Raw genomic sequence first — 16,644 nt, forward strand, 5'->3', positions numbered from 1 at the left:
CCACAAGTACTCCTCGGTTTTTGTTTTTGTTTTGTTGTTTGCTGATACAGACTAACACGGCTACCGCTCTGAAACCTATATTCTTCTTGTCACTATCTGGGGGCATCTTGTGGTGATTTGAGTTTCTGAAAAGTGTATTGAAACCTCTTGCAAATCTAACAGCCTTATGAGGATAATTAGTGTCTTTTGAAGCTGGTTGCCTGTTCTCCCTCTGTAATTTTCAAACAGTAAAATATAAAACACCAGTAATTCAGATCTTCCTGTTTTACTTGGTGACCACCATTTACACTTATTCAGACCTCCTTTAACCCATGTTCATTATCTTTGCTACAAGGATATATTTTTCTTTAAGTAATTTTAGAAGTCAAGGGGGTGGAGAAAGTAGCTTCTGGGAATTGGCACTGGGAGCTCAGGCACAGAAGTATGCAATGTGGCTTTGGGCATATTTATCATCTAACAGCTCTACTCTCATTCTCGTTAGTCATATGGTGTCCACTGTAGCCCCAGGACCATCCACAACTTATTTTTTATTCCATCCTTCTGTCTTTGGGACTATCAGAGCTGAATAATATATTAAGAGTGAGCAAGTGAAAACAGTCCAGCATGAACATCTACTTGACTGTACAGTTTTTCTGTCATTGCCTAATCCTAGTCACAATTAGACATGCACGTAGATCATATTGGGGGTTCTACCCTGGCTGTAACCAGTTTTTTTCTTTACCATGAGGCTTCCTATGACCTCAATAGAGGAATGTAGTGGGACTCTTCCCCCAGTACACATTTCCCTTTGTACACTTGTATCCCTCTCATCCTATCTTGTAGTGTTACTTAGTAGCACTATATGACTTAAGCAGTATATTTTGCACTGGTCGGTATGTAGAGGAAGAATTAGTCTCTGCTGTGAGTTCTTTACAGCCTCAGAATGTCAAAGGAGAACATCTCCTCACTGAATAGGCTTTGTAAACCCTGTGTATGCTTGGAAGGGTTAGTGACATCATTCTAACCATAGACTTTTCCTCCAAACCTGTGCAAAAAATGTTTTTTGGTTCCCAATAATCTGATTGTGGCTTCTATTTTTTTTTCCATTAGAAATTGGCCAGGGTGCATGTCTGCAGATTCCTTTTGAGATACAGAAATAGGCGCTCCTGGGCTGTAAACAAGCTAGTCAGATGTCTTCATGCTGTCTCTTTTCTCTGAGCTCTCTGAGTAGGGGCAGTGGTTTGTTCTACAGCAGAAAAGGCCTGCTTTGAGCCTAGGGCAACATTGGCTTCAGTGGTGATGTCATGTCACTGAGGAATCACTTAATTAAAAGTGGAAAAATTCTTACTGTAGCTCAATTTTGAGAGCTGCTGAATGAAGCTGACCCTTGACACCCTGTAAAAGAATAGGCCTTGTGTTTTATTAACAGCTGCTTGGAAAGTATGTGTAACAAATTTTGTTTTTGTGCCCACCACTAGGATAAAAGATGGTATTCCACAGACTGCTACCATGCCATCCATAGCAGAAATAAAATAGCTAGATCCAAATTAAAAAGCTGATCAGTTGGACTCCATATGGATGTTTAAACATTTTATAGTGATCTATGCTAAAAGGAGGGTATATTTATAATTTCTAGTGAATGGTTTTATTAGTGCTATGCAAAAATGATGCACTGCTTCTTGCATGTGCAACTTCACACCTACTGGGTGGGTGGCAGTGGGCAGGTTTTTAAAAATTCTAGGTTACGTCACACTTCAGGTTTCCACAAAGGGTTCTTAACATAACTGAATTTATGTTGAGAATGCAGAAAGCTCTCTTGCTAAATAGAATTTCAGAAATAAAAATTTTAGGGTTTTTGTTGCTATGAGTGGCCCTCTTTTAGGGTGACCAGGTGTCTGGTTTTCAACCAGAACACCTGGTAGAAAAGGGACCCTGGTGGCTCAGGTCAGCACTGCTAACCGGGCCATTAAAAGTCCGGTTGGCAGTGCTGCAGAGCTAAAGCAGGCTAGTCTCTACCTGTCCTGGCTCTGCGCTGCACCGTGGAAGCAGCCAGCAGGTCCAGCTCCTGGGTGGGGTGGGGAAGGGGGATGCACAGGGCTCTGTGCACTGCCCCTGCCCTAGCACCTGCTCTGCACTCCCATTGGCCGGGAACCATAACCAATGGGAGCTGCGGGGGTGGTGACTGTGGGCGAGAGCAGTGCACAGAGCCGCCTGCTGTGCTTCTGCCTTGGAGACAGACCTACGGCTGGCTGCTTTTGGGGCACAGCACGGAGTCAGGACAGGCAGGAAGCCTTCCTTAACGCCACTGCACCGCTGACCAGGAGCTGCCTAAGGTAAGCCCATGCCCTAGCCCTGAGCGCCCCACCCCAGAGCCTGCACCCCCAGCTGGAGCCCTCGTCCCCTCCCTCACTCCAGCCTGGTGAAAGTGAGTGAGGGTGGGGGAGAGCGAGTCAGCGAGGGACAGGGAATGTAGTGAGTGGGGGGCAGGGCCTCAGGGAAGCAGCAGGACAGAGGGTGTGGTCTCAGGGAAGGGGCAAGGCTAGGGTGTTCAGTTTTGTGTGATTAGGAAGTGGGCAACCCTATCCTCTTTCCCAGCATGTAACTTCCAGAATTATTGTTTGTCATGGATTCACAAAATGTTTCAATTTCAAAATGAAAAGTGAAAGGAGTTTGGCGCTTAAAAATTCCTCCAAAGAAACATGCAATAGCTTTGACATAAACATTAGTTTGTATGAAAAAGAACCCCCCCCCCCAGCCAGAAACTAAACCAAGCGGCATTCAAAGTTGAGTCTTCTCCAGAAACCTGCTACCCAACTCCATTGCCTTGTGGGAAGAATACTCGATTCTTAATTTTTGCCAGGGCTGAGCCCCAGCACATCTGGGCTTCGTGCATCAATTATGAATTTTTTTGTTAGTTTGCTTGAGCTCCAGCCCCTCTTTCATTACTAATTAAACACTGAGAATGCTCCTATCTGTCTTTGCCAGCCAAGTGATATTTGTTGCAGCTGTGCTCTGAGCTGGTTCACAATGTGTCCTCTCTGCCTGGTATGTGTGGGGGTTTCTGGAAACTTATGAACAAGCGTGCCTGAGATTTCCACAGAAAATACATTTTAACACTTACTCATGGCATCCTGACTTCTTTCACCCTTCAGAATGATTCCTCTAGTAAATGTTCGTTTGGCGCCAACTTTCATTGGCACTAGTGGTGCTCGCGCCCCCCTGGCCCCGCCCCAACTCCACCCCCTCTCTGCCCCTATTGGACCCTTCCCCAAATCATGCCCTGGCCCCACCTCTTCCCCCAGTGCGCCACGTTCTTCTTCCTCCTCCTCCTCCTCCCCCCCGTCCCTCCCAGTGCCTGCCACGCGAAACAGCTGTTTCGAGGCACAAGCGCTGGGAGGGAGGGGGAAGAAGCAGGATGCGGCGGCACACTCGGGAGGAGGCGGAGGTGAGCTAGGGAGGGGAGCTTCTGGTGGGTACAGAGCACCCACCAATTTTTCCTCATGGGTGCTCCAGCCCTGGAGCACCCACAGAGTCTGCGCCTATGGTGGTGGTCTGTAGGGAGCTAAGTAAGGCTTCCCTTCTTGGCGTAGCTCTCACTCTTCTGGCTCTTCAACTCTAGATTGAGGCTGGCTGGGATTACCTCACACAGTGAGCTGCTTGATGAACTCTCTTTTGCTTCCTTGTGATTCTTGCCACAAACTCCAGAGTGGCTACTATAAATAAGACACAAGTGGTGTGGGTGAGGGGTGAATTGTGAAAAGAGACTAGCTTGTCAAGAAGACTGATAAGAGCAGTAAAGCAAAAAAACCTCCCTAAGGAAGGTGGTGATGTTGGTCTATGCTTTTCTGCGTGAGCACGCTTCAGAGAGACTGGGACAACCAGAGTATGACGGGCTCACCCAACGGCAGGTGTCTATGCTGTTACTTCTAACTCTGTAGGTGTTAGGTCAGGTCGTAGCCTCTCTGGCTGGCTGCTCTCCTAGCTTGTAAGTAATTACTGCATGTACTACCCTGCTCTTAGCTTTAGATACTCCTCCATAGAGCATGTGCACTCTCGTCCTCCAGATACTCTGCAATAAGATTCCTTTCCCCAAAAGATCACCTACAACAGCTTTAATTCTGCATGCTACACCAAGACTAATTGTTCTAGCTATTTCTCTGCCAGACTGACTTCAACAGTTACTTCTAATAGGACAGTAACAAGATGCAGTGTCTGGGTTTTGTTACTGATTTCTTTCCCTTGTGCTGTCCCTTGTCCCTTTTCCTAGAGAGGCTAGACGTGTTCATATCGCACTCTCAGTACCCTTTTTCATTTTTTTTTTATTTTTAAAGAATCTTGAAGACTACACCGTTCAGAGCTGCTTTTTTAGGCCTTTTGGTTTAGCTCCATCTTTGAAACTTTCCTAGAGTTGCAATAATTCATTCCTGACCTCCAGTTTGATAAGTGGAGTTCTTAGACATAACCCCTTATTGATTGACACAACCGAAACCTGGCGACTGGTTTGGTTTCTCAGCTTTCCAAGAGTGTTCTGAGGAAATTCATGTCTGAAGAACTGAGCTAAAATAAAACTGTTCAGCTGAAGTTAATGGCAGGTTGCCTTTTGGGGATTTATTGCTAGTTAGAATGAACTGTCACATGCTTAACCTCAACTAATTTCCTGCTGAGAGATGCGACTGATACAAAGTACACCAAGTCCCTGGATTGTTCATTTTGCTTTGGCCTACTATCCTGTCTGAATAGCATAACCAGGGAGATGTACATTCCTTAACTCCAGGGAGATCAGTGACTATTACCCTAAGACATAGAAGCCCCCGGTAGCATTCGTTATGCTTTCTAGAAATCGCTGGATATTAATGTTTTTTTGATTCTAAAACCTTGTATTGACTTGGGCAGTGTAGGTGGAGTGCCCTCTTCTAAATACTATCTGAATCAAAGCAAGCTCTGTTTTCTTGCCCATTACAAGTAATACCAGGTTTTCAGTAAAGAAACTATTTTTAAGTTCTAAATGTCTAGCATAACTTCGAGTTTAGTCTTTTTTTGGTTAATTTTGGAGGTCAGATTTGCATGTTCATAGTGGAACCAGGAAGTCAGACTTCTGAATTTCATTAGATTGAAAGTCTGTCACACTTCTGGCTCTAACTCCTTTTTATCTTTTTAGCCAGGTATGTTGCTTTCTATTTCTCAAATATTTTGTGTAATTCTAACACAACTTTTACTCCAGGAAGTCCATATAATTTTGCCAGTTGAATATGTGGATGAAATTATTTATCCCAAGAAACTGACCTGTGAGAATTCTGGCAACTTCATTTGATGCCTTTTCAGTGTTACTTTGAGTTGGGGCATCGGATGAGCCCCCAAAAATAAAATAGAAAACTGCCAACATCTGCCTGATCTCCAGTACAGATGGGCCCAAAGTAAAATGCTGAACCCAAACATCTTCCATACTTTGGAGGGTAGGTGAAAATTTTGCAGGTGAATCTGAACTTATTTTCAGACATAAAACCAGGTAGCATGGAGTTTCTTCTGACTTGTGGCTGAATTTCAAGTAAGCTCAGGCAGATCTTTTTGAAACATATGAATACTAACAAAATTGACCAGCATTCTGAACCTACAAGGAAATCTGAAATGTGCACAATTTTGTGCCTAGGTTTTGTTAAAGTTTAGCACCACTCTAATTTTAAATAATTCCCACTCCAATTGTCGTCTTTCTCCATCTATGTGGGTGCTTAGGACTATTTGCACATTCTTGTGGCTTTTTCACTGAAACCTTTTGTGGTGGCTTTGATTTGAAAAGGTGGTCTTCTGTATAATAGAATGTTGACACATGTTAGCTTTTTAGCAGTGTAACTAGCTGCTTTTGTATAAGCAATGGGAAGATTTCTTCCTTTACTGACAAACCTGACTCTAATGCAGTAGGTTGTTGGCCAGGAATCCAAAGTAGATGGATTGTTTCTTGAACTCTGCTGCAAATTCACAGTAGGTGCATGTAGTGACTAGAATCTACTCAAGCTGTAAAGCTTGGATTTAGATTTCAATCCTCCCAAACGCTGAAGTTTTTTAATGCGTGTTAGCACCCACTAGCATGTCTAAATGCTTTACACAAAAACACCTGCAAGACCAAAAGAGCTTGCAATCCAACGGCCTTATTCAGCCACCCTTAAATGCATTGAGTAGAACTTCACCTCCTGACTAGTCCTCCTCACTTTAAATGGTGTGGCATGAGAAGTAAGGTATTAGTATGAATAAAGGAACCTGAATCAGTCCCTAAATTATAGACTTGAGACCATTCCGTATGTACATTGGGAATGGGATGTACTTGGGAAGGAAGAGAACGTTACAGACTGCAAGAATAAGAGTGAGCATCTCACTGATTGAGATGAAGATTTTGTGTAAATGCACATTTTAAAAATAAGTGCTAATGTAAACGTTCTCATTGTGCACACACACGGTAGGCACAGAAGAACCCTGCTTTCCAAGACACTCAAGTACAAAGGAATTCAAGGTCTCCAAAACTGGTAACTTGAATGGAATCCATATTCTCCTCCTATGCTGATATTTCACCCCTGCACCATAAAGGAGAGAGCATTTTTTCTTGCAATAACCGCTGCAGATGGAAAATGGGCTCTGGAAGGCACAATAGAGCTCAGTTGACGGTTTATTGGGAGAGATCATGAAGCCATTACTCCCACTAGTGAGTGGCTATTCACAGGTATAGTCCCATTGACTTCAGTGAGTTTGCCAGTAGGGTTCACAATCTTGTTAACTGTATTTGACATCCTTGAGGTACAATCCTTCTGCCCTACCTGGAATGATGCTTAGATGACTTGGAAATGCAACACAGAAATCAAATTCCTACACTCTGGGGGTTTTTTTTTTTTTTGAGGAAGCCTGCAGTTGTCCATCACTGCTACAGAAAATTGCTTTGAGATAGTAAGGTCATCCCAGTTAAACTTCACATTAAGATCCTGTGATCTTGCTCTTCTGACTTTAAAACAGAATTTTATCCTTTTGTAAGTCACTGACATTTTTACAGCTGTAAGCTATTCTAATGCCTAGCTATCAAGAATGAAAGCCATTTGGGACATCTGAACTAGTTTCTCTCTTTAGATAGATAGTTTGAATAGTGTGGCTCTAAAAGATTTCTTTTCTGTAATTTGATGTGAGAAGTCTTTTCAGCACCTCATTGGAGAGACTAGTGCCTGTAATGCTGAATCAGATATTTCTAACATAGTGTCATCACATTCTTCTAGTTCCTACTCTGTAGGGGGTGGGGAAGTTAAATTGAAATGACTTATACTAGTCACCTGGCACCACATTCTCTTTTTGAAACGTTTCAAGGGCTATGCTTTCAATATTCTGAATTTTCATTCAGAATGTTATATTTAAATAGCCTCTTCCTGAGTAGTAGCCTTAAATCTAGGAGATGGTCCATTTTAGCAACAAGAATAAACAAGTTCACTAATTTAGCAGTGCAAAACCATCAAATTTTAAGGCTTTTTAATCTGACTGTAAATATCTGCTACTGTCATGTTGCCAAGCAACAGATTTCTTGGAGACTTGTATAGAGGTGCAAGCTGGGTTGTGAATGTACCTCATACTAGCTTGCCATCCCCTAACTGACCATCTGTACCATGCTGACGCACACCAATAATCTGTTATTGGGCTTTGATCTAATCTTTGAAACAGGACCAGATCGAAGAGTATTAAAGACCTGTTAATGTGAGTCAGCAGTGTCCATATTCAAGTAGAAAGGCCCTCACACTCTTTTTTTTGTGTCTGAGTGGTTTGGGCAGGAAACTTATCCAGCCGTATTAGTCTACTGAACCCAATGTAGACATTTTGGTTTACCAGGTAAACATTTAAAAGTTCTGTCCTGGCATAGTGGTGACATTATGATATACATGGATATGCCCATTTGCTGTACTCTGCAGCTGTTCCAGAAGAACCTGGTGTTCCCGTAGTCTGTCCTTTGAAGTGAGGGCAAAAGTTAATCAGTCTTTATGGGTAAAATTTCCAAACTTCACCTGGATCATCTTAATGAAATTGTTTCCAGTGCACATTCACACCGGTAGTTTTGTGACTAGGAGAGAGTCATAGCAAATCGTCACTGTTGCACTTGATACCTCTTGCTGTCTGAATTTCAATCTATTTGAAGACCTCAGACTGAAGAAATCCACTGATAAGTCTAAAAAATAATTGACTTAATTTTCCCCCATCAGAGATCTGACCTGGTCTGAACTTTTGGAGTTTCTGGAGACTTTATCAAGAGTGACTAGTGACTTGGATGCTCAATTTGGCACACTTTCAGAGGGCCTAATTTTCAGAGAGCAGATTTTTTTTTCCAGGACTTTCTGAACATCAAGCCCCTGTAAAAAGATTCAGTAAACTGGGCATCTAAACAGCAAGGCACCCAAAGTCCCTTTTCAGACCATCTATAGGGTTGTCAATTTTTGGTTTGGCATATTTCTGGAGGTTTAGTCACATAGATTAATCTTTAATTCCTGGAGACTCCAGGACAATCCTGGAGGTGTGGCAACCTTACCACTCCAACGAACACACACAGCAAGTTTCAGAGAGGTAGCCATGTTAGTCTGTATCAGTAAAAACAACGAGGAATCCTTGTGGCACCTTAGAGACTAACAAATTTATTTGGGCATAAGCTTTTGTGGGATATAACCCACTTCATCAGATGCATGGAGTGGAAAATAAAGTAAGCAGGTATAAAGATGGGAGTTGCCTTACCGAGTGCTAACAAAGTCAATTCAATTAGGGTGGCCCATTCCTAACAGTTGACAAGAAGCGGTGAATATCAACAGAGGGAAAAATTATTTTTTGTAGTGACCCAGCCACTCCCAGTCTTTATTCAAGCCTAATTTGATGGTGTCCAGTTTGCAAACTGATTCCAGTTCTGCAGTTTCTCATTGGAGGGTTTTTTTGTTGGAGAATGGCGACTTTTAATTCTGTTGAGTGTCCATGGAGACTGAAGTGCTCTCCTACTGGTTTTTGAATGTTACAATTCTTGATGTCTGATTTGTGTCCAGCAACTACACACCACACAACAGAAACACTAACCCAGGAACCAACCCCTGCAACAAACCCCGTTGCCAACTCTGCATATCTATTCAAGGAACATCATCATAGGACCCAACCACATCAGCCACACCGCCCTTAATGGTGTCTCTGATGTGGTTGGGTCCTATGATGATGTTCCTTGAATAGATATGCAGAGTTGGCAACGGAGTTTGTTGCAGGGGTTGGTTCCTGGGTTAGTGTTTCTGTTGTGTGGTGTGTAGTTGCTGGACACAAATCGGACATCAAGAATTGTAACATTCAAAAACCAGTAGGAGAGCACTTCAGTGTCACTGGACACTCAATAACAGAATTAAGTTGCCATTAAAGTAGAAGGAGCTGTGACTGGAACCTAAAGAGGGGGGTGGTGGTTTTTGTTTAATTTTGGGATTATTGCTTTTTATCTGGGCTCTGAGGAAAGAGCCTTTTAAACAATTGTACGAGTGTTCCTTTCAGAAGGCTTTACTGTAGGGAGATATACTGCCATAAAGTAGTGTGTGTTGGCTTCTTGACTAGGCTGTTTAAGTGACTTCATTGTTACAGCATAGGGGGAGGAGGGAAACTGAGGCAGGCCACTACAGAATGGTACTTGGCTGCAAGCAGATGCTCAGGAAGCAACAGTGGCCCTTCTATAGCCATGATTTTATGATGTATAGTTAATCTGGTAGTATCCATTTTTTGTACTGTCCCAGGATAAATTGGGTAACATTAAAAAAATTGTTTTTTATATAATACACATACCTCTAAATACCCCTATAAATTGTGTCCCATTCTTTAGTCATCACTAGGGCAGAGTCTTCATTGACCACTGTGGGATATTTGCCTAAGTAAAGATACTCCAAATTAGCCTAAAAGAAAAGGAGTACTTGTGGCACCTTAGAGACTAACAAATTTATTTGAGCATAAGCTTTTGTGAGGTACCAGCTCAGTTCATCAGATGCATGCAGTGGAAAATACAGTGACCGCTGCTACTCTGAAACCTGTCATTATGCAAGGCACTGAATTTAGCCGTATGGCGTGGAAATCTATCAACTTCATGAAAAAACTCGTACCCCATTGTATTTTCCACTGAATGCATCCAATGAAGTGAGCTGTAGCTCATGAAAGCTTATGCTCAAATAAATTTGTTCGTCTCTAAGGTGCCACAAGTACTCCTTTTTCTTTTCACTTAAGATGAGCTATTAAGCAGGAGAGCAGGGGGAGGGGAACCTTTTGTAGTGATAATCAAGGTGGGCCATTTCCAGCAGTTGACAAGAATGTCTAAGGAACAGTGGGGGGGGTGGGGGTGAGGAAAATAAATATTGGGAAATAATTTTACTTTGTGTAATGACCCATCCACTCCCGGTCTTTATTCAAGCCTAAGTTAATTGTATCCAGTTTGCAAATTAATTCTAGTTCTGCTGTCTTTCCTGGTTTAACCAATTTGGTCCAAGTTTATAAAGTAGTAATATTTTTGCCAGCAGAGAGCCACTCTGGAGGGAGAGGGGTTACTATTTTACAATTTTAGGTCACTAAACAAAGCATTTTACTGCATGTTTAGAGTTAATTTATGAACAACGGAGGGGATTGCTTAGTTTGCAATAGGCTAAGAGAAGCTAAAGTTTGGCTCCTCAAACATTAAGAATGCCCAGATTATCACTTCTCTGCTGGAGTGGGGAAAGGAAGAACTATTTTGAAAATGGCCAGATGATAGACGGCCCTTTTGGAATGTCTTGCCCCAAAGGCAGGGGAGGGGGGAGAAAGTTGTGGGGGTGTTTTTTTGTTTTTTGTTTGTTTGGGCCCACCAACTTTGACTCCTTTCCTTTTAAGGTCAAAGAACCAGCCTTATCTATGAAAATGCATGGCTTCGGTCAGTTACTATTGATTTTATTTTCAGCCTATTTTGTGTTAATCAACTGATTTTAAATAGGTACAAGGGAGGCTTACAGAACTGTTTTCAGAGGCTAGCTTATCTGCTGTCTGATAGGCTTCAGACACTTTCCATTCACAGAACTCACGTGTTCCTTTGAAAGCAAAACTTTATCAGCATACCCTGTTGTGTCAGCAAAATTCAAGGTTTTAGAATAGTAACTTTGCACTTTTGAGCAACATGCAGGACATAAGTTCCCTTCCCTCTCCAGTTTAAACTCCCTTGCATGTTAGCTGTGGAATGCAAACTTTCCACATCTCTTCACTCAGCAAAGTTTCTACTACTGAAATATTCCCCTTTGAAACAGAACAGCCATCTGTTTCCAGGAAGCTGTCTTATTTTAACTGCTAGCTACTCTAGCAGTTAAAATAACTTTTAAAGTTACTGTCCTGTACAAAACTCCTTCATGGGCTCATGGAAGGTGTCACTTCGGTGGCCATGGAGAGTGGATTCTTTTGTTTCTCAATTTAAATGTGTACTGTGCACAAATCCTATCGGGGCTAGCCCCATTTGCAGGGTATTCAAGGCCAAAGGGTACTATGCTCGTTGGAGGGCCAGGTGGGAGGGGATTCTAACAGCAGATGTTAGCATGCACAGCCAAACATGAAAAGAAGCCCCTAACTTGCATTCAAAGTAACATTATGATCCAAAACAAACTCCAGCAGATCAGCCATCTTGAATCTTTTTACTGAGGCACTGATGGAAAGGTAAATAAATCTAGTGATCACTACCCATTTTAATTCATTGCGGTATAATCACAATTTGTCAGAACAAGACTCTGACATTAGGAAAACAAAACAATAAATGAAACAAGTAAGGTGAACTTGTCCTGAAGGGAAAAATGTCTTGTTTTGTGGGAAATCAGTGTTATGCTATGGAATTTGCCCTATAAGCAGGAAACTCCTGTAGGGCAAGTGGGATTTTAAATCTCCAGGATTGTAAAACACATGAGATTAAAGGAAAAGGGAAAGCATTCTGACAGCAACCTGTGCTGTGCAATGGTCTCCCATTGGAGTAGGTTCCCCATAACCTAATCAGCCTCTCTTGTAGAATCAGTTTGAGAAGAAAGGGCAATTTTCACAATTCTCTGGATGTGTGTAATTCAATCTTGCTGCTGTGCCTGCCAGAGAGGATGCCAAATGTGGTGGTGGTTTTAGTGATGTGCAAAACCATTTACTGAGTACCAGTCATACCTCCTTTCACACCATCTGCCGAATAGTCAAGATGTGAACTTTTAGTCCTTATTGACCTGGGCTGGATTTGAATTTGCAGCCTTGGAGGTAAAGGGTCCATTATCCTATTATTGATCCACAGAGCCATTATGTCAGTTTTGAGCTCCAACCAATCCTAGAGCCAGCAAGTGCCTGCACCAATAGGGTGACCAGATGTCCCAATTTTATAGGGGCAGTCTCAATTTTTGGTTCTTTATATATAGGCTATTTTTTCCTCTCTCCTCCCCCTCCTCCCCCCAATTTTTCACACTTGCTGTCTGGTCACCGTATGTATCAATCACCTGGTACAAGCTAGGACTTTGCTATTTTGTCAGATATCAACAGCCTCCAGGCAGCTTGGAATTTCAGGGGTATAGAGAGGGAGAGAGTCGGTTTTAAGGCTAGAGAGGTGCACCAGATCATCTAGTCTGACCTCCTGTATATTATAGCCCACCTGCACACTAAACCCAACCCACCCACATTCTCTATTCCCTGGCTGTTTGTGCTGTTTGTGGGGTAGGAAAGACAAGATAATAATAAGAGCTTCTGCAATGACTTTATGCCACCCCAGGATCCCCATATGCTGGGTGTCTTCCGTCTGCACTGAGGGAAGCAGACCTGGTACACTGAACAACACTTTCAATTCAACTTCTGTAATGTCTGGCTGATTTAATCAGGCAATGGCAAAGTGTCACTTTCTTCTGTACACTGAAGGAACACTGTAGTCTCCCTTTGGCTGTAGAGCTTCTGCCCACTACTTTCCCTGGCTGCCCTATGGCCTAGCTCCTTGCTAATCTTTAAAAGATACAGTAATATAACCTCTGCTGTCCTGAAAACAAAATCCAGCTACCCCAGTGGAATCTGTACAAAATTCCTAATCCTGTTTTTCTAAAAAAAGTTTCAATGCTTTGAAATAAATGGAGTGACGTTCACCTTTTTGCCAGATCTAAAGATGTTAGTTTTTTGCTCAGCATGATTCACTTTTAAATCTAGAGCTGGCCACTACTGATCCAGATCAAAGGTGCAAGGGCTTCACTTAAACCAAGGACATTGTTTACTGAGCAGGAGGAGGGAATGGGCAAAAAGAGGAGCCTGTCAGGAATTACTTCTGAAGCAGTTCTCAAAGCTATACTTTACTTTCCCACTTCTTGCAAGAAGCTAGCACAAGCTCAGGGACGCAGCCTAAAAACCCATCATTGTATAGCTAACAGAAGACGCACAGTACGTACTTATGATCACTTAAGTTTCCAGTGGAAACAAAATGGAACAGACTGACTAGGTGCTGATGGCTAGAAAAGCTTTATGGTAGTAGCTGTTGCTGTAGCTATTTTGTGCCTTGCTCTCACTTCACAGTGGAGTCTGGGGTAGGAACTGAGAAAATCTAGTTGCATTTTTTGTCTGTGATGTTTCACAAGTACAGGTAATATGGAGGGAAATGAGAAGTATATAGGATTTAGAGGAATCTTAACCATCTTTTTCAATCAGGTGTGCAGTAAATATAGGTGTGCTATAGAATTAATTTCTGAAGAAAACAGACTGACTTGTTCAACACTTGACAAATTTATTTTTCAAAACATTTTTATTTTGTTCTGCTTTGCACAAATCCCCATGCACTGTAACATGGTACATCCTAATTGTGGGTAGTCCCAGAAAGCCAGCAGGCAGTGTCATCAGTCATCTGTTTTGTTTCCTTCAGATGCATATTCAGTCTCCTCCGGTGAAAATGGAGGGAAGTCAGAATCGGTGGCCAACTTGCAGCCTCAGTCATCCCTTAACTCAATCCAGAGCTCTCCTGGCCCAAAGCGTTCAACAAACACACTGAAAAAATGGCTGACAAGTCCTGTGCGTCGGCTGAACAGTGGGAAGGCTGAGAGTAACCTCAAAAAACAGAAGAAAGTGCGAGATGGCAGGAAGAGCTTTGACCTGGGTTCACCAAAGCCTGGTGATGAGACCACTCCTCAAGGGGACAGTGCAGATGAGGTATGTATTAAGAGTAATGTAGATGAGACTGCATCTTGGGCAGAGCATTCAGTGATGTCTGTCTGCCAGTCCAGAATAAGGATGTATTATACATAGTCAGGAACAGCTGTTCCTGACTAACTGTGTACACTCACTGTTCTGGAATAATGGTGCCTTGTTCTCATTTACTTTCACTTGAAAGTGTGCTAAATTAGGTGGGGGGGCTGAGTGGAGTGGTAGAGAACCTCCTTTTGTGCTTAAAGGAAAACTACTGTGATTATGAAAGATGTAATATCTTTTCAGAATAACTAAAACAAAATTGATTATATTTATACCACAGATATGATCTTGCCATCTTGAATATCTAACATTAATTCGGGCTAAGATTTTCAAAATTATTGTACACCAGGATGTTTGGTGTTTGTTTCAATTTAATAACTAAACAAGACGTTCCAGATTAAGATGCACAGTAAGCATTCTTGAGTAATGATTAACAATTTATGCTGATACCTATATTTGTTTTAAACTGACTTATTTTCTATTAAGTAAGCCATACCAATTTTTTATTCTGTTAAATATATTTATCTGCAGCAATAATGGTCACTGTCTCCCTGTGTCACACTGACTAGAATGTTACTTCGTGATCCATCCTGTCAGCAGCTCTAGCTTGAAAGTTGAACAGAAAATGGTCACGCTATTTGAATGCATGGGGAGATAAGAAATTCAAAGCTTTACATTACCTTTTATTAATGTAAATTAGATGTGGCCTCTAAGGCAATAGAGGTAAATAATAAAAAAAATCTTAGGTGTCCCATTAACTATTATTTAATGGCTTTCAACAACTTGCTTTGGAAGAGTATATTGTCCCTGGCTGATCTCTCAATAGTGGAAAAAAAATATTTACTATGACTTATCCATAATCCTCCCGGCCCCGTATCTGTGTTGATACAGCTATTGTATTAGAAATAAGCATAAAGGTAGCTAGCTAGGCTTTGAAGTGGTGTGTTCGGATAACTAGCCTTTTTGTGTCTAACAATGATCTTGCTTTCAGAAGAGTAAGAAGGGTTGGGGAGAAGATGAGCCAGATGAAGAATCCCACACACCGCTTCCTCCTCCTATGAAGATTTTTGACAATGACCCTACGCAGGATGAAATGGTAGGGCTTTGCAGCTAACCAGTTTGTTGGCTAGTTGTGGTTCCCCAAATGACTGTGCTTTATTCATTTGACTATATTGTTAACAGTGAATAATTCTTCCAGTATACATAGGTCAGTCAGGTTACAGTGGACAATTTTCTTGTGGTGTCACTGTTCAGAACCCTTCACTGAATAGCTTTTAAGAAAATGGTGTCTGCTGAGCAATCCAGTTGTGTAGTCTTTGCTTTGGTGCATAAGGACGCTTCTTCTTTGTTTTGTGTTAAAATTTTCTATAACTTAAATTCCACACTGGGGTGGGTGGTTGGGGTGTGTGTGTGCTGGTTGGTGACTGTTTTGGCCGCAGTGAATAGGGCAGATGTAGTATCATCAAATGCAGGAGATCCAGAAAGGAAACTGACTGGGAGTCAGGAGACCTGGGCACTAATCCAAGTCCTGCCAGTGTCTTCCTGTGTGACCTCAGTTAAGTCACTTCACTTCTCTGTGCCCCAGCTTTCCTATCTGTGAAATGGGGAGAGAGGTCCTTATGCACCATTCTAAACTGCTTTGGAACTTTGAAAAGTTCTATATAAATTCAAAGTGTTATTTGCTGGCTCTTTCCAGAGACAACTGGGGGTATTCACTCGCCTGACCAAAAAAAGAAAACCAATGCCAACTTCTCTTGTTATGCGCTGGAGCAACAATTTAGGTCCTATAGGAATCTTCAGTTCTTTCCCATGCTTGTGCATCATGCTGATAGGCTACTTGTCAATAGGTTTTTCTCTTCTATTGTGCCATCTGTATTTCTGCTACTACAGGCCCAGATTTCAAACTTGGGCATCTTAGACTAGCCATTTGGAGACTCAGGCACCCAGATTACTGTTTAGGTGCCTGAATGTCCATTTAGTCACCCAATGTGGATATTAAGGTGCCTGTGTTTTGGAAAGTGAGCTCTTTGGCCCTTTTGGGTGTTTTACTTATTGTTAGTGCCATTTAGCTGCATGTGATGGAGAGGCTGCTGGAGGCATTCTGTTGTGGTGAATGACATAGTGGTGTATAAAATGAATCCTTGGATTATTTCAGTTTGCTTTGGAGTGAGGGGAGACTTTAACCTGTGAATTTGATCCATGGATCTGCTTTGTTTTCACTTAATTGCCTTGGTTGTCTGTCTTGTCTACATATTTTATTTTTTTCCTTGTTCTGCCAACTCCTACAAATCTGTTCTCCTGTAAGCGGCTTCCTTTCTTTCCTCGTGGCATCTGTTTTAACACTATACTTCCCACCCCTCACGATCCAGTTAGTTAATGTGTGCAAAGAGGCAAAAATGGGAGAGATCAGGAAGTCATCCCCAAAAATCTGGGGAGGATTATTGCTGGTTAGGAGCT

The 16,644-nt window shown here is 42.1% G+C and overlaps 1 protein-coding gene across 9 annotated transcripts in view; it reads left to right on the forward strand.

Annotated features, from left to right (window-relative positions):
• Window positions 1-16,644, forward strand: part of LOC144929079 (kalirin-like) — a 130,726-nt gene that overhangs the window by 16,478 nt on the left and 97,604 nt on the right. For 6 of the 9 annotated variants that reach the window (XM_073305149.2, XM_078854786.1, XM_078854783.1 and 3 more), the window contains exons 2-3: window positions 13,865-14,148; window positions 15,179-15,283. In XM_073305149.2, the coding sequence (XP_073161250.1) occupies window positions 13,865-14,148; window positions 15,179-15,283 (389 nt within the window). The remainder of the gene's footprint in view (window positions 1-13,864; window positions 14,149-15,178; window positions 15,284-16,644) is intronic. The other 3 variants (XM_078854782.1, XM_073305150.2, XM_073305152.2) reach the window with 1 other exon arrangement.

The sequence above is a fragment of the Lepidochelys kempii genome, chromosome 11 (assembly GCF_965140285.1).
Source record: "Lepidochelys kempii isolate rLepKem1 chromosome 11, rLepKem1.hap1, whole genome shotgun sequence".
Taxonomy (NCBI): Eukaryota; Metazoa; Chordata; order Testudines; family Cheloniidae; genus Lepidochelys; species Lepidochelys kempii.